At 42.0% G+C, this 24,476-nt stretch overlaps 1 protein-coding gene across 1 annotated transcript in view; it reads left to right on the top strand.

Moving 5' to 3' along the window:
- Window positions 1-4,314: 4,314 nt before the first annotated feature.
- REG4 (regenerating family member 4) overlaps window positions 4,315-24,476 on the top strand; it is a 54,022-nt gene continuing 33,860 nt past the window's right edge. Inside the window, 6 exon segments of the mRNA XM_023642105.2 lie at window positions 4,315-4,408; window positions 10,565-10,640; window positions 16,488-16,587; window positions 21,579-21,642; window positions 21,645-21,715; window positions 23,755-23,860. Of these exon segments, the coding sequence (XP_023497873.2) occupies window positions 4,315-4,408; window positions 10,565-10,640; window positions 16,488-16,587; window positions 21,579-21,642; window positions 21,645-21,715; window positions 23,755-23,860 (511 nt within the window).

Genomic DNA, 24,476 nt, shown 5'->3' on the forward strand with positions numbered 1-24,476 from the left:
TATTTATTTCTTCTGCTCAGTTTTGGTGAATTGTATTTTTCTAGAGATGTGTCCATTTTATCTAAGTTATTGCAATTATGGGCATAAAGTTGTTCATTATAATTTTTTGTTAACTTTAGTGTCTGTAGAATCTGTGGATATCACCTTGTAAGTTCTTGATAATGATGATTTATATTTTCTTTCCTTTTTCTTGATTACTCTTGCTACGTGTTTATCAGTTTTATTCTTTTCCAAAAACCCAACTTTCGGCTTTGTTAATTTTCTATTATTTATCTATTCTCTATTTCATTGATTTCTACTCTTTACTATTTCTTTTGTTCTACTTACTTCAGGTTGAATTCACTTGTGTTTTTCTAGATTCTTGAGATGGAAATTTAGATCATTCATTTTAAAATTTTCTTCTTCTCTAGTACAGACATTTAAAGTTGTATATTTTCCTCTAGATTCCACTTTACCTGCATCCCACAAATTTTAGTATGTTGTGTTTTTATTCTCATTAAGTTTGTTGAAGTCTTTTTCAATTTCTTTTGTGATTTCTTCTTTGACTCCTGTATTTTTTAGCAGGATGTTATTTTAGACTTTGCTAGGACTGGTCTAGAATAGGTCTTATTCCAGAGCCGTGGCACTTATTCCTAAGGTACAGCCTTTCTGGCATCTCAGCTGGATAGTTCTGGGGTATTAATGAGGTGTTATTGGGGTCTCCCCACCTTGGATGGGCAGGAAACTCCGTTACCGATTTCCCAACACAGCTGGACCTCAAATATTTCTGATTTATACTCAACCCTGTAGCAGCCACTCTCTGCTAAACCTCATTTAATCTTTTCCTGTGCAGGTGCAGCCCAGGCCTTGGTAAAGTACTTACATGAAACACCTACATGGAATTTTGAAGCCACCCTTCTGCACAGCTGTCCCTTCTTTGCTGGATGGAGGGGGCATGTGGCCAGGAATGTGGGTAGCTTCTAGGAGCTAAGAGAGGCCCCAAGCTGATGGCCAGCAGGAAAATGGAGACCTCAGTCCTACAGTCAAAAGGAACTGAACTCAGCTGACAACTTGAATAAACTTGGGAGTGAATTCTTTCCCAGAAGCTCCAGAAAGTAACAACACCTGGATGAAAACTTAATTTCAGCCTGCGAGACCTAAGCAGAGGATCTAGCTAAACTGTGCCTGGACTTCTGACCTACAGAAACTGTGAGATAATAAACAGATGTTGTCTTAGGCCTCTAAGTTTGTGATAATTTGTGATGCAGCAATAGCAAATGAAGCAAATATGAACTGGAAAAGACCTTGGAGTGATGACAAGTACTACAGCGTGAGGAATGGATGCCTGTGTACTGACTAGGCTGAATTGGGTCTATTACTTACTCATCTAATTAGCTATGATCTGTTAAGACGAGTAGCTATACAAAGATACTGATCCTGTGGGAGAAGGGATTGCATGGTACAGAGTAGAAAAAATCATTTTGAATTTAGCATCACTGTATCATACCGCAGGATTCAATAAAGAGATTCATGAAAGCATAATGATTTATTCTCTTTTTTATATAAATAAGTTAGTATGCAGAAACAAAACAAATTGTGGAGAAAGAAAAGTCAGAGTTACGACAGGAAAATGGTTTACATCCTCATGATTCATCTTGAGTATTCTATTGCAGGGAAGTGGTGTGAGGCTTTCTTCTTCACGGGCTAGCACAGAACCTGGGAAGATGTCAGAGAGCCCTGGATTCAGAGTACGTTAGCTGAGGCTGTTGATTAGTTATGCTTTCTGCTGCTGGAGATATGAGTGGTGTATTTTCATGGCCACCACAGGTCCCCATGCGCTGGCGTTACTCAGAACGAGAACCTAATAAGTCCCAGAAGGTCTGAGTATTTTTCCCTTCCCCCAGCCACCCCAGGAAATGGCTTCAGGACCCTAGAGAAGGCCTGATGGAAGATTTACAGCCTACACTTGTGGCTGCATAGCAGGGTTCACTCTTTCTCAGAGAGTCTCGATCTCCTCTCAGTCAAGGAGCTCCAAGTCTAAGAAGTAGGTGAGAGGTCACAAATGCCCACTATGGTGACTCAATCAGGTCTCTGTCACCCCAAACTTGAGTTTTAAAAATTGTTATGTAAATAAACCAATTTTATAGTAGACTTCCCAACTATTTCACTCCTAGGGACGCTGATTAATCACCACCGTATGTCCTTGCCCTCAAGGTAATTACTCTCACTTTGTCTCTAGGTGGTTAAGTGCCACCAGCTGTCCTCTGCTTCTCCAGAATCCTATTATTCCCACCAACATCAGGAAGCCAGATCCATGGCAGCGTCTCCCACCGTTAGCTCAGCCTACAGAGGACGCACACCGCAGGGCCTTTTCCTGGATGCCCGAGCTCCTCTCACCTATGCATTTCTTAATACCGTGGTGAAGAGAAGGTCTTCTGGACCTTCCTTGGTGCAAGGCAAGGAAACAAGGAAAGAAATTCTGCTACGAGACCTACTGAGAACAGGGACTGTGGAAGAGGGGCCACTGAAATTCTGGAGGGATACAGCTACTGCCAGATACTCAGTACCAGAGCAGGGAGGGAGAGGGGAGAAATATTGACTTCACTTCCAGGCTCCATCTGCTGTCTCCCATTGGCCAAATTTAACTGGAATCCTGCAAGCAAGGGAGCCCAGGGCATGCATTCTGCAGGCAAGAAACCTCCAGTGGCACAAAGCAGGACAGTGATGAATGGAGAGGGTTTCTGGTGCCAAGTGGTGGAGATGGTGAGAAGGGAGAGCAGAAGAAGAATATCAGCTAATAAAATTAGGTAACACTAATATCGTACTTTCTAGTCATTGTTCTCTGCATTTTACATGTATTAAATGGGTTTAATCATCACAAAATCTCTGCAGGGTAGAACTATTATTATCCCTGACTTAGTGATGAGGGAACTGACGCTAAACTCTCCCACTGTCTGTGCTCACATTCAGAACAGAAAGTTCAGCATAAATCACTAAGCCAAGAGTCAAGATATTAGGATTCTCAACTGTCATGCCAACAGACATGTGATAAAAGGCCAGCCATTTCATGCTTTTTAAATTTGACCTAAAGGGTCAGGTAACATTGGAACTGGGGCAGCCACGTTCGATTACGTGTTGAAGAATGCCAGGCTAAGGGGAGAAGCAAGAGAGTAGAATAGATGCCCAAAGGGAACCACAGACCATGTGATCCCAGAGTCAGTGACTGCATCAGCCACGAATAGCTTCTCATTCCCCTAGCCAGAGTCCACAAGACCCAGTCATGCTTACTTTCCGCAAGATGCTTATCTTTCCAAGAAACCCACTTGATGTTGAGCTGGCTGGAGTGTTTCTCTCCTTCATTATAAACAAAATCTTAACAGTAACAATCTCCAATGAACTGTGAATGCAGTCGTCAGAATTATCCCTGCTTCGGTTCCACTATCTCCCTTGTAAGATGTGGAGGAGGTACCAAAGACCTCTAAATTCTCCTCCGGCCCTGACATTCTGTAATTCTGGGTCCTTTTCAATCACTTTGCTTTTGGAAGCAGACATCTTAAAGTAGCCAGTCGAACACCTTATGTCAACTGTGTCCAGGCATTCCTAGGGCTACTTCAGATAAGAGGCTTTCAGGTTGCTGCACCCACAAACATTGAACCAACTCTATGATGTCTGTGTCATGGCCAAATGTTTGCTCATTTGATGTGTACGTAAAGGGAGGAGACAGACAGCAAGCTTGCATATTATAAATTGTGTCATCTTAAAAAGGAAACAAAGGCAAGACTTTGCAATAATACCATAAATTTATTAATTTTAAGACCAAACCCCATGAAGGATGGTCATAACATTCTAAAGAATATTTAGGGAGTTATTAAACAAGAGATATGGACATTCAAAGAGAGATGAAGAAGCTTTCTCAGCTAAGCATATGGGCTATATTAGAGAGAAAAATAAACAAAGAACCCACCTCTGCTCTGGAAAAACAACTGGTGGCCTCTTCCAAAAACCTTCTCTAGATTTGACTCCACACCTTGACCCACAGGCTTAAATTTGATTCCCATTGGCTACTTCTTGGCATTACCTCTTCATTCCTCTCTTTTAAATCTTCCCAAGACCTGAGTTTCTCCAGAGGCAATATTACTTTGTTTGACCATCCTTATCTTTAAGGATTACCAAGAAGGAGCAAAGAATGTATTTACCTGCCCTGTGGGCACAAGTGTAATAACTCACCATGAGACACTTCCCTACTGGTGACCTCGGGGCCTCCTATGCCCAGATGCCTTGAGTACCTTGCATGGTCTGACAGGAACTCATGCTGGTTCGAGGATTCTTTACACAATGGACCAACTTCCTGAGGTCCAAGGTGATGGTAGTGGTGGAGTTATCCCCGTGTCCCATTCTCATGCTCCTGAAGTCATCAGCCATGTCTCTGGTTAGAAAAATTCACACATGTAGATCGAGAAACTTCTTTGGAAGTAGCAAAAGCTTTCTCCCTTCTCATACATTATAGGTGGAAATGCAAAATGGTTTAACTACTTTGGGAAGAAATCTGGTATATTCTGATAAAACTAAACAACTACCCATTCTATGACTCAGTAATTCCTAGGTATTTATCCAAGAGAAACTAAAACATGTCCACAAAATGAGAATATTCATAGCAGCTTTATTATTATAGCTGATACTGGAAACATTCAGATATCTATCAACAGAATGGTTAAACTGTGATATACTCATTTTATGGAATACTAAAAGTGAACAATAAAAAGGAACAAATTACTGATGCACACAACAACATGGATGGATCTCAGAAACATTTTATTGAGTGAAAGAAGCCATGAGCAAAAGAGTGTATACTCTTTAATTCCATTGATGGAAGTTTTGGAACTTAAAATTAATTTATGATGGAAAAAATTCAGAATAGTATGTACCTATGGATGGAATTGATTGGGAAAGGGCATGAGGAAGTTTCTAGGGTGATGGAAATGTTCTATACCTTCATAGGGGTTTGGTATATGTGTTTGTGTGTACTTGTCAAAACTCTGCAAATGTATACTGGAGATTTGTGTGTTTTGTTGTATGTGAATTTTACCTGAAAATAAAAAACATATAAATAAATATTAAACTTTAGTAAATGATATATATGTTGAAGTCTTTAGAGAGAAGTGTACTGATGTCTGAAATATACTTTGAAACGCATCAAAAAAAACTCCTCCAACGTGGATTGATGGTTACATTGGGAGATGGGTAAATATATAGTATGTGATAAAGAAAGGTAGTAAAATGCTAATGATAGAATCTAAGTGATGAGCATATGGGTTAAAGTATACAACTTTTGTAATAGTCTTTCAACTTTGTTTTATGTTTGAAAATTTTTGTGATGATGAAGTACTTCAAGTCTTTGGAAATCTCTCAAGGAAAGAAACTGCCATCCACATCATGTCAGCCACACTAAGGACTGACATGTTCATTAGAATGCCACCTTCATGCCCAGAATACACTTTACAAAGTGTCTATTTTTTAAAATCTGATATTTGTTAAGTTCTTACTAGGTACCAAGCACTATGCAAAACCCTTTGCTCTCTCCCCAAAGCCCCCAGCTAATAAGTGCCAGAGCCTGTGAGAACCCGAGTCTCTGATGCCAAAGCCCGTGTGCTGACAACTACACTTGTCTGCCTCCCTCCAAATCCATTATTTCAGTTAGAAATGTCTCAGAACTCATCCACTCCAATGCCATTATTTTAGGGACAATAATGAGGCCCAGAAAGGAATTCTGATTCTCCCACATAGGAATTTTCTTCCCATTAAGGTCTAGGTCATTTTCTTTGGGTAGTTTTTGATCCTTTACTTTGGGATAAGTTACAGCAGAGGAAAAGAATATCTTACTTTTTGAATTGAGACCAAGGTATTAAAAGGCTGACAATAACAAGTGTTATTGAGGATGTGGAGCACTTGGAAGTCTCATACATTGCTACTGGGAGTGTAAAATGGTTCAAATGCTCTGGAAAACAGTTTGTCACTTTCTAACAAACTTAAATACACACCCATCCCATGAGCCAGCAAACCCACTCCCAGCCATAGAATGAAAACATATGTCCACCCAGAGACTGAGCACACTCACAGCAGCTTTAGTCAGAAGCTGGAAACAGCTAAAATGTCCCTCAACCAGGAATAAGTAATCACAATAAGAAAGAACCTGTGCTATAGTCATGTAATGGAAGCTACTTAGCATTATAAAAGAACAAATTATTAATACAGGCAACAATGTGGAAGAATCGAAAAAACACTGTCACGTAAAAAAAGTCCATACAGAATAGAATACATAGTATATGATTTCATTCACAAAAAGTTAAAAAAAAGACAAAACTAATCTACGTGATAGAAGTGATAATAGTTGTTGCCTTGGTGGGGGGATTGACTGAGAAGAGGCAGGAGAGAATTTTCTGGGGTGATAGAAATGTTCTATATCTTCACCTGGAAGATATCTATATCTTCATCTATATTACACTGTTACACAGGTGTATAGATTTGTCAAAATCCTTCGAGCTTAATATTTAAGACATGTGCATTTTATTCAATGTAAATGAAGCCTAATAAAGTAATGTCATCATAAGAAAATCTTTTTAAAATGCAAAACAAAATTAAACAAGGAATTCGGCAATAAGGGGAACTACATTTTCACCTAGTCATTTTGAGGATGTGATATGGCAAGACTCAACACACAAGAAATGAGTGGATGGTATAGTGGAAATCAAATGACTCAAAGAACAAGGGGAAAAGCAGGAAGGAAGGAACGAAGGAGGGAGGGGGAGATGGAAGGAGAGAGGGATGGGGGAAAGAAGGAAGGAAGGAAGGACAAAAGGAAGGAAGGAAACAGTGAGTGGGGAGCGAAAAATTTTGAAGCCATGAGAATCCAAAGTGAAATGAAAAGTGAAATGAAAAGAGAAATGAGAGAATGCAAGTGACCAAAAATCACAAGCTGTGGTCCTCTGGTTGAATGGCCTTCCTCGAGAAAGAACAAGCACTGGCAAATTCTCAAATAATCCTAGTCATTAAAGATGTTTGCAGACATCTAATTCAGCCTTATGGAACCCAGGGGGGTCAGCAAACAGAAAAGATCTCCTGTACATTTAGTGGCTGAGAAGCCCTCCTTGCACACAGGCTAAATGATGCCCAGTTACTCAGAAAGCCCAAGGCAGTGTGACAGGTGGGGTGCTGAGGACATGCGGCAGAAGCCCCCGAGGCAGGAGGATGAAATTTTGAGAGCTTGGTGATTGAAAACCAGGGAACAGCTACAGACCACAAAGAATCTGGACCTGGCAGGAGTTTAAGAAACCGTCTAGCCCAACTCCCCCAATTTAAAGATAAGCAAATGAGGAATCAAAGGCATGAGGTACTTCGTTCAAAGTCATAAATAATCCCCTATGTGCATATAGCACTTTAGAGTTTACAGAGCACTTTACAGTTTAAAAATGGCTTTCCCATAGATTATCCTAATTGTCTTCCCAGCAGCCTGGTGAGGTGAGTAATAAAGAGATTATTTCATTTATTTTTTGTTTGGCTAATTACAAAAGTAAAATATGCTTTTTACCATTTTCAAACAATGCAACATCACAGAAAAAGCGAAAGTTCTTCCCTTTTCCCATTCCCACCTCATTCTCCAGGGGTAGCCACAGGTAAATGTGCTTTGCATGCTTTTCTAGGGACATAAATACATACACACATAATACCTACAGAGCTGATTTCTTTTACAAAAAATGAGATCATGGTCTACATAGTAAACTGTAATTTTCAATCCATATTATATGGTGAAATCCTTTTATAAAAATAGAATAAAAGCAAACCAAACCCCTCACTCTCATGAGGTCTCTGTGAATATGACGGAACTTATAAAGCTTTGGGAAATGTAGAGCTGTTTACATAATAGTAACAGAAAGTCTAGTCTGACATTAGACCAACCTGTTTTTAAAAGTCCCTTGGACACACCACAGTTCTTCACTAACCCTCTCTCTCCTCTCACTCCCTCTCCTCACCTTTCTTTTCTGCTCCCCTCCACCAAATTTCACGTTTATTGCTCAAAAGCAGAACTATTTAGATATATATTTTATGCTTCTATGCTGCTAATCAATATTCTTAGGGTCTTACTTTCCCTCAATTTGCTTATCAAGATACTGTCTTTGAAGACAACACTCCCCAAATCAAATTATGGTGCCTACTACTACAACAATATTTTCACACCTCTACATATGAATCTGTAAAACACGTATAAGTTATTCAGATAATAAGCCCAATCAAGTTAGTGAAAATCTTTAGAAGGAAATACAGAAAATGGAAGCTAACATATATTGTGTATCTTCTATGTGTTAAGCACTGTCCTGGGCATTTCAATATAATGAGTGTTTGGTCCAGCAAACACATTTTGAGCACCACCTAAGTCCCGGACATGCAGATAGAGATGAGGAGTCACATCCCTCTGCTTGAGAAGGGGCACCCTGTTGAGGGTAACAGGTCCATAAACAGATAATTTCCATGTAAAGAAGGAGATGTTATTACAGAGGAGGGGCTGGTTTAGAGCAGGGCTCAGGGAGAAGATGAGGCCCAGGTTGCAAGCACTGAAGGATGAAGAAGAGAGCTAGTCACGTATAGACTTTTCAGTTTACATCTTTGTGGCATAACTTCCATTGTACCTCTTGAGAAAATCAGCTGATGCTTTCTAGCTGGTGGAGCTTTCACAAATATAGATAGTAGATTGCCCAGGAAATTTGGAGAAAGGAACATTGCTCCAAGCCACTTGCCCCCACATCAGGACTGAGTGAGTGGGCATAAACTCTACTGTCCTCAAGACAAGAATTTCTCCAGACTGGCTGTAAAAGTTAATAAACACCTCCTCAGTGACTCGTTTCTGCTCTCTCGCTGAAAGGATTTGATCCAGCATCATGGGATGTTACAGGGCTCATTGGCAGCAGTGCTCATAGTCAATATCTCTGTCAAATATGAAAGGGCGAAGTCTGAGACTGTAAAAATTTGCACCCTAGGGGGCGAGGAGGAATTCCTCTATAGATTTGTAAACTAATGGGTAGTTTACGCTCATGCTTAGGATTTAGGACTGGAAAAAGTTTCAAGACTCACCTTCTCATTATATAGTAACAGCATTAAGTTTGCATTATACAAAGAGTATTCTGGAAATACATATATTCAAATTAAAACTTTCTAATAAAGTCTAAAGTTAATCAGCATCAGATCTTAGAACATTTTAACTTCATTCCAAACTCTCTCTAACCCCAGTTGCTATTGTGTGGTATTTTAGTTCTGCTTTGTATTAAAAAGTAAAACAAACTTACCATTAATCTTGTTCCAAACCTCATTATAATTATTATATTCAACACATGTTTCTTTATGGTACCACATTCTTTTCTTCAGGGATCATTTTATTTTTTTGCCAAGTGACATGCCTAAGCAGTAATTTCAATAAGAGTCTATGAACAGTAACCTTTCTACATTGTTATAATTTTAACATGTCTTTATCTCATGGTCCCTCCTAATGAATGGTTGGCTGGGTATAGAATTCCAGGTTGAAAGTTGTTTCCTTTCGCCCTTTAAAGATAATCTAAACTTGCCTGACTTCCATTTTTATTTCTCCAGTGTGGTGCCATTCTGATCCTTGTTGTTTTGTAGGTAATTGTTGCTGATTTGTGGTTTCAGGTTTCTCCCTTGCCAAATTTCATGAGTGGTGAGTGTACATGTAGAAATTTTTTGAAATAATCCTACTCAGTGTTCAGTAGACCTTTTCAATTCAGATATTTCTCCAGTCCTCTATGTTCTCACATCCCACTCTTTTATGTGGGTTCTCTCAATACCCACCTTTGGAGTTAACTAATGAGAGAATTCACTGAAAGAACTTTTAAAGTCTTATCAACATCTAATTGGCTTCTTTAATCTCCTTCTCTCTCTTCTCTCATCTCAAGACTTAAACTCTTCCTATAATGGCATGGAGACAGCAGTGAGGGTTGGGGGGGGGGGGGTGGCAAACCACCTAAACACATATTTTGTCAACACTTTTCTCTCTTACATCTGGACCAGTGCTTTTGAATGTAAAAGGCTTGGAGTTAATATCTTTGTTCTCTGTTGTGCCATGAAGCAATGATGGTTCCCATTCAGCTACCTAAAGGGCAATGGGCTTGTGTTTAACAGGTAGCATAAAAAATAAATTCATCTGGTAATATTCTACCACATGTAGTTAGGAAACTGAGCTCAGAGAGATTCAGGAGCACACCCAATGTTACACAGTGAGTAGGTAACAGAAGTAGAACTTGAACCAAGATCCATTGGAAGCCAAACCTTGTGTTCTCTCTTCAGGGCAGCACGAGAATGGCAGAGGTTCTCTAAAATACACTTTGTAAACCACGGAAACTCCAGACGTTGCCTAGGATCCCCTCCAGATGTGATTTGGCATTTAAATTCTTGGGTCCATCTCATCAGTGCAAATGTGTTCAGATCACAGTTCTAGATGAATCGAGGAGCTTCAAGGAAAAACTAACAAGGACTCTGAGATCCTTGCAGTAGAGGTTTCCGAAGCACTTCTATCCCCAAGGGGAGAGGAAGACGGCTTCCAAAAGCATGTGGTTGCTCGTACTGCTGAGCTGTGCAGCCAGCACTGAAGTCCTGGGTGGTGAGTATCAGTCACTCAGCTGGAATTGAGCCCACAGCCAATGTTCATGCAGCGCACTGACACAGCCACCCATCCACCCCCAAAATAGTTAGGCCCTGCAGGAAATAGATGTCAAAGACAGGTATGAAAGATAAAGTGATGTAAAAAGTGCAAAGACTTTAGAATCAAACAAATTCTAACCTTGTATGGTTGTGAGCCTTAGTTAAATCATCAACTAAATGTAGATTATAATAATCATTTTGCAAGTTTATCATGAAGGGTAGAGATAATGTATTTAAAGCACCTGACTCCTAGCAGTCAATAAGTAATAGCTATAATTAGAGCTACCCAATGTTTACGCCTTGTTTTCCTATTTGAATATATCAGGATTCTGGTTTGCAAGGGACTTACAGCCTAGTTGGACAGATGGCTCCTACACACATTTAGACCCAGCATCTAGTACAAAGTAACACGTCAACAAAGTGGAAAGCAATACCCTAGGATCTTCCAGTGAAGAAAGCCAGGGAAGAAAACTGGGTGTGTGAGCTAAGAATAAGCATCACAGAATATCTGAAATGGAAGGAAACAAAATGTAGGCTCATCTGGTGTAACTCCTTTGTTCTGTTTATGAGGAAAATGAGGCCCGGAGAAGGGTAGAGACTTGCCTAAGGTCACATAGCAAGATAATGCGATGCTCTGGCTCCTAGTCCTGGGTGTTTCACAGTCCCACGTGGCCCTGTGGGCCTGTATGCAGCAGAGTGAGTGAAGAAACCATGCCTGAGCAGCACTTCTGTTGAGAAGAGGGCCTCCTGAGGGGGTCTAGTGTGGTCTATAACCTGGCACTTCTCCCACCGGGGAATACCTTGGTCAAGAGAAGGACCAATTGGAAGGAAATATGAAGATAAGCAGGGTTCTTCAGGCATCATGTTGGTGCCTGTGGCTGAAGTCTGTGGTCCGTGCCATAGCCCCACCCTTGACACGTCCTTGTGCTTTAAGGCTCTCTGCCCTCAACCCTGTGCCTATTTCCAGCCACCAGTTCTCTCAATCACCTCTGGCTGCTCAGGACCCGGGGAATTCAGCCACTTTCTCTGAACCATGCTAGAGTGTGAAAGACGATGAGAGGCTGCCCTCAAGCTCCTCCTGAGGAGCCACGTTTCATGGACTTTTCTCACCAACTAACTAGGTAGTTAGTTCCCTGTTGCTCTGGTTCTGGCTTCTCTGAGGGGGCTTAAAATTTGCCCAAGCTATATGCTGGGGGGTGAGAAATGAGCTGCCCCACTCTGGGATTTCACTAAAGCTCCCCAGTTTCTCTCCCCAGGGGAGGTAGACCCTGCCGCTCACCACTGGTCCTTCCATTGCTCTTTCACAGATCGTCTTCCCAGCTGTGGAAAGGCTTTCTACTTATTCTTACTATCTTGGGGGACCCTCTCTTATGACACATCCTATAGATTGTTTGCACTATGGCATATGGGCAAAGTCTAATCTTCCCTTAAAGGAAGTATGGAGAACTTAGAAATTAATTTTCTCTCTCAACAAGACCTGGTGGTCAAGATTATTACCCTTATGGCCTCAACAGTGATTTCTGTTCTTGGCCTGTAGCTGCCCTTCACCCAAAGCAATGCATAACATTAATTCAATGCATGGGGAGACAAAGAGCAATATGATTTATGGACAATAAAAAGCTTTATCTGGGGCTGGCCCGTTGGTGTAGCGGTTAGGGTTTGCAAGTTCCCTTTCAACGACCTGGGGTTCACTGGTTCGGATCTTGGGTGCGGACCTAGCACAGCTCATCCAGTCATGCTGTGGCAGGCGTCCCACATATAAAGTAGAGGAAGATGGGCATGAATGTTAGCTCAGGGCCAGTCTTCCTCAGCAAAAAGAGGGGGATTGGCGGCAGGTGTTAGCTCAGGGCTAATATTCATCAAAAAAATAAAATAATTAAAAAATTTATCCAGTTACTATTTTCAAAAATAGTACACTGGTTTTGATGATAATATGGTTATTTTAATAGCTACAATTTATTAAGGAGCTACTATTTATTGAACAATTACTACATACTGGCTCCATGCTGATCACTGTATATGCATCATCCCTATGAAGAAGGTATCTATTGTTAGTCCATTGTACAAACAAGGAAACTAAAGCTAAAAGCAGTTAAATACTGTTCCCAAGGCCACACATCTAGTAAGTGGTGGAATAAAAAGACAGTAGTAGTCCAGGAAAGATACTGGGAGCCAAAGCCTCATGGCGCCGCATGCACAGTGATGAGGAACTCTAACACCACAAAAGAGCAGGGCGAGGGCTGCTGGGGGAACACTGGCTTCTCACCCAGGAACCCTCTTACTCCCCAACTGGGCAACCTCAGCAGGTTACTTCACCTCCCGGAGGAGGTTTTCTTATCTGTACAATGGGGCTATACATCCCTATCTCTCAGGAAGTTTCTGGTAATTAAACAAGGCAATCTGAATGAATGCACTTGCCCATATGAGTTTTAAAACAAAGAAATTAAGCCTAATGACTACAACGAGTAAGAACTTCCACTTGCATTCATATTGTCTCAGGTCAAATCCGGTCTCTATCACTTACTTGCTGTGGGACCTTGTTTTCTCATCTGGAACATGGGGAAAATAACAATGTGTACTTCACAGGGTTACTACGGGGGTAACTAGAATATATGTAAACTCTCTGGAACAGTGCCAGGTACACAGTCAAGGCTGAATAAAAAGGTGGTGTCGTAGAAGGCAGCACAGTAACTCTAGCAGGGTAGCATAGTTGTAGTTCTAGGAACTAATGTGTCTCCACCAGGGAGCACATGGCCATAGCTGTGATACTGTGGGGTGAGCACCAGAGAGGGGAGAGGAGAGAGGAAGAGAGAAGTGGGGGGACAAGGAAAGAATGAGAGACAGAGAGATAGAGCATCACAGACACAGAGAGACTCAAAAAGGCACAGAGACCAATGGAAAGGGACAGTCCAGAAGAGACAGAGACATAGCCAGGGAGAGCAGAAAGACAGCGTGAGAGAGAAATAGAGAAATATAGAAAAAGAGCCAGAAAGACACAGAGATGCACAGAGAGAGAGTTGAACAGAGGGAGACAGGCAGAGACGGAGAGAGACACTCAAAAAGACAGAGACACAGAGACGGAGAAAGAAGAGTGAGAGCACTGACTGTCTGGCCACAAGAATGATCTTGGGTCTCCTTCGCCTTGAGCCCCTACAGGTCCTCCATGTGTGTCCCTGGGAACTCTGCTCTCACTACCTAGATTCAGGAAAAATAAAGATCATGATGGTGGAGGATCTGTCCTAACAGGTTTGCTCCAGAATGCCAAACGGAGTCACTTCAGAGTTCACAGAAAAAAAAAAAAAAATCGAAGTGAACTGAACTAGGAGCATCTGGTGTGATGTAAGGGGTCTGAATCCTCAGACCAAGGTCTGAGGCTTGTGCTCTGCTCCACCACCCTTTCAGGATCTTCTCACCAGGGTTAAGTTGGAAGGCACGCTTCCTAACATCTCCCTAGGCTGTCCCTTACTGAAACTCAAGCCTTTCATTGGGAATGGTAATCAGTGGTCGGCCTTCTCTTTAAGAAGATCAATTTTCACTTCAGGAGTCAAGGATGTCTTTCGTTTTCTTTCTTTCAGACAAAATAACCAAGACATCCCAACCCTCTGATTTCTGTTGCTAAATTTCTAATTTCTTATTTTTCCATATTTATAAAATCCACAGTTGAGAGAACTGGTGGTGGGAACATGGACTTGGAAGTCACAGAACTGAATCTGGAAAGCAGCTTTTCTCCCTTATTGTGTGACCTTGGGCAGGTGACCACCTCACCCTGTTTCCTCACCTCCCTAAGTTATGATATATATATATATATTTATATATCATATATATCTATTGTAACAATATGATATATATGTGACATATATTTATATTTATATACATTTATCATACCAATCTGATATATATATATATATATATATATATATATATATATATATATATATGATAAATACACAGTATGCATACACTGTCTAGCACAGTGCCTGGCAGCAAGGAAGCACTTTGTGTATGGAAGCTGGTGCTAGTGGTAGCAGAAGTAGCAGCAGTGGCATAAAAGCCTTCTTTTTATTTCACGTACAATGGTGTTTATATTTCTAAAAGTAGTAGAAGGTGAAGCATTTAAATACATGAGTATCTTTGCTGCTTGTTCCTAGCATATTTGAGGCACCCCTTGAAACCTTGTGTGCTGTACCTTACCTGCATTAGTCACTGTCCTTCATTCAGAGGTACAAAGCATAGCACGTGCAAATGATCTATGTCCATAATGAGTGTCATGCTCCAAGATGGAGCTGGGACTGCTGCAGAGGAAGATGGGGCTGGATAGGGCAATAGGACCAGGTCATGAAAGCCCTTAAACGCTAGACTGAGTGGGAGCTTATCTGAGAGCAATGGGAAGCCCCTGGAAGTTTATAGGCAAGGGATGAAATAGAACAGAAGAGTGGGGCAAACAAGCGACAATAGTGTCATCTGAGTGAGGAGAGAGGAAATGCTATGTGACAACAACAGTCTGTGGATGTCTACGAGGGGCAGAAAGACCTCCACACCCATCTGTGGCCTTGGAGTGTAACCACATTGTCACAAAGTCCAAACTGGCTGGCTTGGCATTCCCTTCATCATCTGGGCCCTCTGCATTCCCAGCCGGCTCCCCTTCTTCAGAGATCTTCAGATTCACTGACGTGACCCATTTACCAATCGACTAGCAGGAAGAACTTGTGCCTCCCCTAATCTTGGCTTCCTTGGCCTCTAGGCCCTTACTCTCTCCTCTTCCTTCCTACCATGCTTGTCTGACAGATCCCCTACACTCGACGTAAACTGAAGTACTCACTCTTCCTATGCACATCTTGCACATTCCTGCCTCCATTCCTCTGCTCACCCACCAGTTTTGCCTAAAATTTCCCCCTCCCCTTGCTATTGATTTACAGCCCACCTATTCTCAAGTCCCATCCAAGTTGCCATCTAACCTGACCTGTGTCCCCTGACCAAAAAAACTGCTTCCTCCTTGTAATGCCTAAAACTACCAATTTACACTCCTCATCCACTCTTGTGATGCCTTGAATTATAGCTGTTTGACCTCACTACCAATGTGGGGATTCTGCCAGCTGCAGATCACGTCTATTGCAATTATACATTCTGTAACTGGAGAAACAACCACAGGAGGGGCTTGGGGACCCACTGGGCCCACTGTGAGACAGTCCTGAGCTAAAACTCCATTGATCACCTGGCCTCCACATGCTCTTACTCTGACCAGCAGACCACGGTGATGTTTTGGGTCTCCTGGAATTACTGTCACTGTAGAGCCAGTGTCTAGTAATTCTCAAAAGATCCGATTATTTCCTTTTCTTCAGTGCACAGTTACCCTGGTAAAAGGCCCTAGTTGGGGCCGGCCTGGTGGCACAGCGGTTAAGTTCGCACGTTCCGCTTTGGTGGCCCAGGGTTTGCCAGTTTGGATCCTGGGTGCAGACATGGCACCGCTTGGCACACCATGCTGTGGTAGGCATCCCACATATAAAGTAGGGGAAGATGGGCACGGATGTTAGCTCAGGGCCAGTCTTCCTCAGCAAAAAGAGGCAGATTGGCAGCAGTTAGCTCAGGGCTAATCTTCCTCAAAAAAAAAAAAAAGGCCATAGTTCCCTTTGGAGAAGGCTGGAACAAAGGGTAACAGTATAAAGTTTTGATCGCTTAGTAAGATCCTTCTTCAAAGGCATCCAGCCTCCCCTTCATTCAAGGCATTCCAGGTCTGTAAACTGGCTCAAGTGTGGGAATTGATTGTTCTTGCCATCATAACTTGTCATTGCCTTTTGTTTATATGCTGACACCATCCTGAGACCCAGCTGTGCCACTGGATGGTTTTACCACAAGTCCAATTGCTATGGATACTCCAGGAAGCTGAGGAACTGGTCTGATGCTAAGGTAGGAAATCTGGCTCACATTTGGACCAGTGTCTCTAAAGCAAGGGGTCACCCAGAGCTCCAGGTCTCATTTGACTCAGAATCAAGGGGCCTTCCTTGGCATTCTGAGAAGTCACCTGTCTGGTGAAATGGAGAGAAGGGGATGTGTCCCAACTCATTCAATTTTGTAAGCATTGATGGAGAACATACTACATGCCCAGACCCTAGATGGGCTACAAAGACATAGGAATGGACAAGAAACAGCCCCTATCCTCAAGGAGTTCACTGTCAGGAAGAAAGACAGAAATACGTAAATCAAAGAAGGATGAGAAGATGAAGAACTTACCGAAAGAATAATCGAATTGCTGTACAAGACCTATCAGGAAAACAGCAGAGTGTAGAGAGGCCTGGAGCACAGGTCTCAGAGCCACCCGACAGAAAGTGACACAGTCCAAGCAAATGGAGGGTTTTGTTGTCTACACAACCCAACAAATGTATCCATTTTACTTCACTAGGAGATACCCACATAGTCAGTCAAAGTTACCTCAGAGGAGCGTGGGGAGTCAGTGCTGCTGTCTCTCTGGATTGTGCTATTTCACTGAAGTGACTGAGGGGGACACCACATACGGAAATGGGGTGTGATCTGGGCCCAGAACGGCCTCAGAATTCCTGTACATAAATAACTCAGCAGTGATGGAGCACCTATTGCATGATAGCTACTGAGGATACGAAAGTCTTCTCTGGCCTTAAAAAGGGCAGGATGAGTGAGAGATTGTGACATTTAAACAGAAAACTCCAATGCAGTGTGAGCATAAGTGACTTTCCCAAGAGTAACTAGCAGAGCAAGCTCAGGGAAGTCAGCCCTAAAGCAAGGCTTTCCTCAGCTGATGGGAATGAGTGTTAAAAAGAGAGCTAAACAGGAAGGGGTGGAGCAAAATGGCAGGTGAGCTGACCCGGGAATCTCTCCCCTCCAAAATACAACAAAGGATTGGAAAAACTGAATTTCAGAGAATAAATCTAATGCCAACAGTTAGAGACCTACAATACCAAGAAGGCGGGGATCACAAACCTTGCTCACGGCCTCGGAGGCACTGGAACAGGTAGGAGAGAACGTGGCTCCCTCCCCTAGAGTCTGTGATCGCTGCTGCGCAGGTCCAGGTAGGAGTGGGGGAGGGGCTGCACGACCGAGGGATCATCCAGGACTCCTGCCACTGGTTCAGTGGAAACCCGCTGACGGGGGAAAGCTTCCGTGCGTGGGGACCCCATAAACCCAGGGCCTCGGGAGACCAGAGAACAGAACTGATCTGAATCCAGATCAGCGGGCAAGAATAGCAGCCCTTCCCTCCCGGCAAAGCCACTGGGCGCAGCCATCTTGCCCGAAGGCAGAGAGCTCATAACACGTGGCTCTCGGCCCTCATCTAGTGGCAACAGGCTGTAACTGCAACCAAATTCTACCACCATGCGAAAAAACCGCTCCTCTACCATCCAGCAATTTATAAAAGCCCCAGACCAGAAGGAAAACAATAAAAACATAGAATTAAGTCCTGAGGACTTGGAATTAGGTAAACTAAGTGATAATGAGTTCAGACGACATGATCTTATATATAGAAAACCCCAAAGAATCCATTGGCAAACTCTTCGAAGTAATCAACTACAGCAAAGTTGCAGGGTACAAAATCAATTTGCATAAATCAGTAGCATTTCTATACTCCAATAACGAACTAACAGAAAAAGAACTCAAGAAGACAATACCATTCACAATCACTACAAAAAGAATAAAATACCTTGGGGTAAATTTAACTAAGGAAGTGAAGATCTATATAGTGAAAATTACAAGGCCTTTCTGAGAGAATTGGATGACGACATAAGGAGATGGAAAGACATTCCATCTACATGGATTGGAAGAATAAACATAGTTAAAATGTCCGTTCTACCTAAAGCAATCTACAGATTCAACGCCATCCCAATCAGAATCCCAATGACATTCTTTACAGAATTAGAACAAAGAATCCTAAAATTCATACGGGGCAACAAAAGACCCAGAATTTCTAAAGCAATCCTGAGAAAAAAGAACAAAACGGGAGGCATCACAATCCCTGACTTCAAAACATACTACAAAGCTACACTAATCAAAACAGCATGGTACTGGTACAAAAACAGGTGCACAGATCAATGGAACAGAATTGAAAGCCCAGAAATAAAACCACACATCTATGGACAGCTTATCTTTGACAAAGGAGCTGAGAGCATACAATGGAGAAAAGAAAGTCTTTTCAACAAATGGTGCTGGGAAAACTGGAAAGCAACATGTAAAAGAATGAAAATTGACCATTCTTTTTCACCATTCACCAAAATAAACTCAAAGTGGATCAAAGACCTAAAGGTGAGACCTGAAACCATAAGGCTTCTGGAAGAAAACGTAGGCAGTACACTCTTTGACATCAGTATTAAAAGGATCTTTTCGGACACCATGCCTTCTCAGAGAAGGGAAACAATAGAAAGAATAAACAAATGGGACTTCATCAGACTAAAGAGCTTCTTCAAGGCAAATGAAAACAGGATTGAAACAAAAAAACAACCCACTAACTAAGGGAAAAAATATTTGCAAGTCATATATCTGACAAAGGCTTAATAGCCATAATATATAAAGAACTCTCACAACTTAACAACAAAAAATCAAACAACCCAATCAAAAAATGGGCTGGAGACATGAACAGACATTTCTCCAAAGAAGATATACAGATGGCCAATAGGCACATGAAAAGATGCTCATCATCACTGATCATCAGGGAAATGCAAATCAAAACTACACTAAGATATCACCTTACACCCATTAGAATGACAAAAATATCTAAAACTAATAGTAACAAATGTTGGAGAGGTTGTAGAGAAAAAGGAACCCTCATACACTGCTGGTGGGAATGCAAACTGGTGCAGCCACTATGGAAAACAGTATGGAGATTCCTCAAAAAATTAAAAATAGAAATACCATACGATCCAGCCATCCCACTACTGGGTATTTATCCAAAGAGCTTGAAGTCAGCAATCCCAAAAGTCCTATGCACCCCAATGTTTACTGCAGCATTATTTACAATAGCCAAGACATGGAAGCAACCTAAGTGCCCATCAACAGACGAATGGATAAAGAAGGTGTGGTACATATATACAATGGAATACTACTCAGCTGTAAAACAGAACAAAATCATTCCATTTGCAATAGCATGGATGGACCTTGAGGGAATTGTGTTAAGTGAAATAAGCCAGCTAGAGAAGGATAATTGGTGTATGACTCCACTCATATGAGTAATTTAAAAATGCGGACTAAGAACAGTTTAGTGGATACCAGGGGAAAGGTGGGGTTGGGGGTGGGCACAAAGGGTGAAGTGGTGCACCTACAACACGAATGACAAACATTAATGTACAACTGAAATTTCACAAGATTGTAACCTATCATTGACTCAATAAAAAAAAATACAGACTGATAAAAAAAAAAAAGAGCTAAACAAAGAAGGGGTTTCCCAGACTCTGTCTACTGAAAGACAAAGAGCTCATGGAGGTCAATGGACTTCCCCCCAGTTCCTGGGAAGAAACTTGAAGAAATCTTAGAAGGACATTTCTACTGCCTGTCCCCAGAGATTCCGACACCAATGCTGCCAAAACAAAGAGGAAGATATCTGTTGAACTCGGAGTAATGTAGACCTGAGTTTAAATCACAACTCTGCCACTCATTACTTACAGCTGTATGTCATTTTACCAGTTTTCTTGCTATAAAATGGGGACAACACTTTTATCCTATAGTGTTGTCGGGAGGATTCATTAAAATAACTTACAAAAAGCCTGTGGCACATGCTCAGTTCAGGCTCTTAAGGCAAAGATGGTCCATCAGATGGATGCTAAGCCTTAGCAGAGTTCACCACTCCTGAAGCAGAGTGCAGACAAGGTTCTGGGAAAGGACCCAACAAACTGACACCACGGCCGCTGCTGCTCCTCGACTCCTTGCCAATTCTGATCTTAGTTCTTGGGACTCCTGGAAGCTAATTGAGGGGACAGTGAAATGACAGGCAGATCTGATCTCGGACTTAAGAGGAGAGGTCTGAATTTAGTTCCAGCTCTGTCACTACCAGCTGTGTGAACTTGGAGGGAAAATATCACAACACTCCAAGCCTGTTTCCTCTTCTGTCCCAGGAATCTTTTGTGATCAGTACACTCACTAAGTGTTGACTGGGAATCCGGCTTCCAGGCCTCACAAATTTGAAAGTCAAATGTAATTACAGGTCTAAAAGCATTTGGGTATTGTGAAGTGCCTGGCAAGTGTGTGGACTAAATTATCATTAAACAGTAACCACATCTAACCCCGAGCAAGATATGAAAGGCAAGCTTTGGAGTAGCAGCCACAGCCCAAACCATGTTTTTATTAAATTAATTTAAGTTTTATCATGTAGGCAGATCCTGTAACACAACTCCCAAAGAGCATAAAATAAAGTATAAATGTCTATCTATAAAATGTTTATATAGAAAATCTTTGTCTTAATTGGACAATATGTTTCTGGTTAGAGAACAGTACAGTTTACAATTAGTGGTTTCTTCGATTTCTTGAAATGCAGTATTATAATACATAATTATAACAATCATATCCTCATAACTCCCTTGAGTAGCGGTAATTATTTTCTCCATTTTACAGATAAGGGAACTGACCCTTAGAGAGGTGAAGTGACTTGTTGAGGTCACATACCTACACTAACGAGAGGCAAGACCAGGACCCCAGGCACTTCCACTGACCCGAAAGCTTGTGTCCTTGCCTTGAGCTGCCTCTTCCTCTGAGACCTGGTACTTGTAGCAGTTGTCCTTTCTTCCATGGTGACAGGAAGTCTTCTGTGGGGTTTAGATCACAACCTCCGAAGGAGGAGGTGGGGCCCGTACGAGTCCATGGTGCTCGGCGCACTAGGGTTCTGAGGTGAGGGCTGTGCTTTTAAACCTCAAAGCATCATTAATGCGACTTCTCCCTGCCTGCAGCTCGAGTGTCAGTCGTACGGAAACGGAGCCCACCTGGAATCTATCCTGAATTTAAAGGAAGCCAAATTACAGCAGAGTACATACGGGGCTACCAAAGAAAACAGCCTGTGTGGATCAGCCTGCATGACCCAGAGAGGGTAACCTCAGACTTAGCCCACAGATGCCCCCTTGGGAAAGCCACGTAGATAGCCCCTCTCTGGGAAATGGCCCCCAGGGCTACTGACAAGCGGCACACGTAGCAGATTTTCTTCTCTCACGTGCCTGCAACTGACAGAGGCAAAGGCCTCAAGGTCAGGGTCCCAGTTCTGGCCCTTAGAGGAGGAAATGATTTCCGTGGCATCATTTTATAAACCTTCTATCTAATTAAAGTCCTCCCAAATCTTAGAACACAAATTACCACATTTTCAGACCCTTCAAAAAAAAGTTTGTGGAAGTATATATGGGTATATACATATATATAATGCATACGCGCACACACACAGCGTGTTATGGAACCCAGCTTAATTCAGTCCCCATTTGATCTTGAGTTAAAGTTGGAAACTTTCAGCTAAGCTTCTCCCTAAAGGCTATTGTGTTTTTGATGTCATCCCTAACTGTTTTCACTGGCCCTCGTTTTACTGTCCATTGATGCCTCATCGTAAGGAATGACATGTGAGGTCTTTGGGCTGGTCACTGAGGTCTCCATGTGGCATCTGCAGTTCACAGATCCTTTGTCGGGCTTCGACAGTTAACCCAAACAAACATGAGGAACACAAGGAGAGAACCCCCAGACTTTCTGTTTCTTGATAAAACTTTGCCATAGATGTTACAAATATTTTATACAATTTTACATTCTTATGTATTCACATTGCTATAAATCAGAACTCTCATTCAGAGATAGGATAAATATTTACATCTATTTCTACCAGATACTTTTTTTTTTTTTTTTTTTGCTGAGGAAGAGTCACCCTGAGCTAATACCTGTGCCAATCTTCCTCTATCTTGTATGTTGGTTGCTGCCACAGCACAGCTGCCAACAAGTGGTGTAGGTCTGTGCCCAGGAACCCAACCCAGGCCACCATAGCAGAGCACACTGAACTTAACCACTAGGCCACAGGGCTGGGCCCAACCAGATACTTTTTGTAAGTTAATTCTTTTTGGCTTATTTTCATTTTTTATTTTATTTATTTTTTACTTGTTTTGGTGACAAAGATTGGCTCTGAGCTAACATCTGTTGTCAATCCTCCTCTTTTTGCTTGAGGAAGATTGTTGCTGAGCTAACATCTATGCCAACCTTCTTCTATTTTGTATGTGGAACGCCGCCTCAGCACGGCTTGTTGAGTGGTGTATAGGTCCACACCCAGGATCCGGGCCCACGAAGTCCAGGTTGCTGAAGCAGAGCATGCCAACTTAAGCACTACCCACCCGGCTGGCCCCTCTAATTTAATTTTTTTACATTCATGTCTGAGGAAAGTAAGTGGCTAATAAATGTTCTAAAAAAATGTGTGGTGTCTCTAAAGAAATGCAAATTAAAATAACAATATAATTGACTTATCAGATCATCAAACTATTGCTTTGTCTTAATGAATAACATTTTTAAGGATCTGGAGAGATTACCGAGTAGGTGGGGATGTAAATGGCCACCACAGAACTGTTTTTGGAAAGCAGTTCGTCAGTGCATATCAATACCCTCAAAATATTCACGCTCTTTGACCATTAACTCTCCTTCTGGGACTCTAGACTAAGAGAATAACTTTAAGTACAGAAACAGCTTTATGAACAAAGTTGTTCATAGCAGTATTCTTTGTAATAATTGTAAATGGGAAGCAACATAAACATCAATCAACAGGAGAATTATTAAGGTAAATTATGGTACATGCTTATCATTAACAAAATGTTTAGAAAGCAAAATACAAAGTTGAATATGTATTTTAAAGATCACTACAGTTTTTAGTACATAAAAATATTGTGATAGATAAACCTGTTACATCAGAAGTAAATATGCTAAAGTATTAGTAATGTTTTCCTCTTAGTGGTTAAATGCAGTGACTTTTCTATTTTCCTTCTTTACACATTTCTGTGCTTTCCCAGCTGTTACAATGAAAACTATATTTTAAAGGGGCCCATGCAGCCACCTGGGCTGTGAGCCGGGGGGTGGGCTGAGCCGCACCTGTCTTCCATCTCCTGTCATTTGCAGAAGCAGCAGTGGCAGTGGATCGGTGGGGCCTTGCCTTTAGACAGAACCTGGTCTGGCAAGTCTGGGGGTGTGAACAAGTACTGTGCTGAGAGGAGCTCTAGTAACAGTAAGTTCTGATGCCTCACCCCTACCTTTGCCCAAATCGCAGCTCCTGCCCTTTGCCTACTAAGAGCAAAAAATGAATGTCTACTCCCCCTCACTCCATTTCACGCCAACAACTCTTTTTTCCTGCAGGTCACTGGCCTCGTCACAGGCATTGTTTACCAAGCTTCAGACATTTGTGACCATTTTACAACCTTTGTCTCATCAGTGTAGCAGCTCTTCAGTTATTTGATTGATATTTTCTTTAAATCCACACCCCTTTTTCTTCAGCACATTTATTTTTAAATCCTGTTATATACGATGAGGGTATATACCATATGTCACATTTTGGAAAACCGACACTACAGGGAGCAAATACGTGTGACTCCTTTCTGGATTCTTCTACAGTTCAGGTTCCCCATGAGCCCTGGAAACCTCCCGTTTGCCTGGGTCCTTCCTCCTTGTTTGTCTCCCTGAGTTTCAGGCCCAGACACAGTGCCCGGCCCCTCAGCTGCAGACTGTGTACAGGTGCCTGAGCCTCCTCACTTCTCTTGCCTGCGTTCATTCTTTGCTTTTTATGCTGATAAGCTAGGGTTTTCAACCTTGGTACTAATGACACTTTGGGCTGGGTAATTCTTTGT

The sequence above is a fragment of the Equus caballus genome, chromosome 5 (genome assembly GCF_041296265.1).
Source record: "Equus caballus isolate H_3958 breed thoroughbred chromosome 5, TB-T2T, whole genome shotgun sequence".
NCBI classification, from domain to species: domain Eukaryota; kingdom Metazoa; phylum Chordata; class Mammalia; order Perissodactyla; family Equidae; genus Equus; species Equus caballus.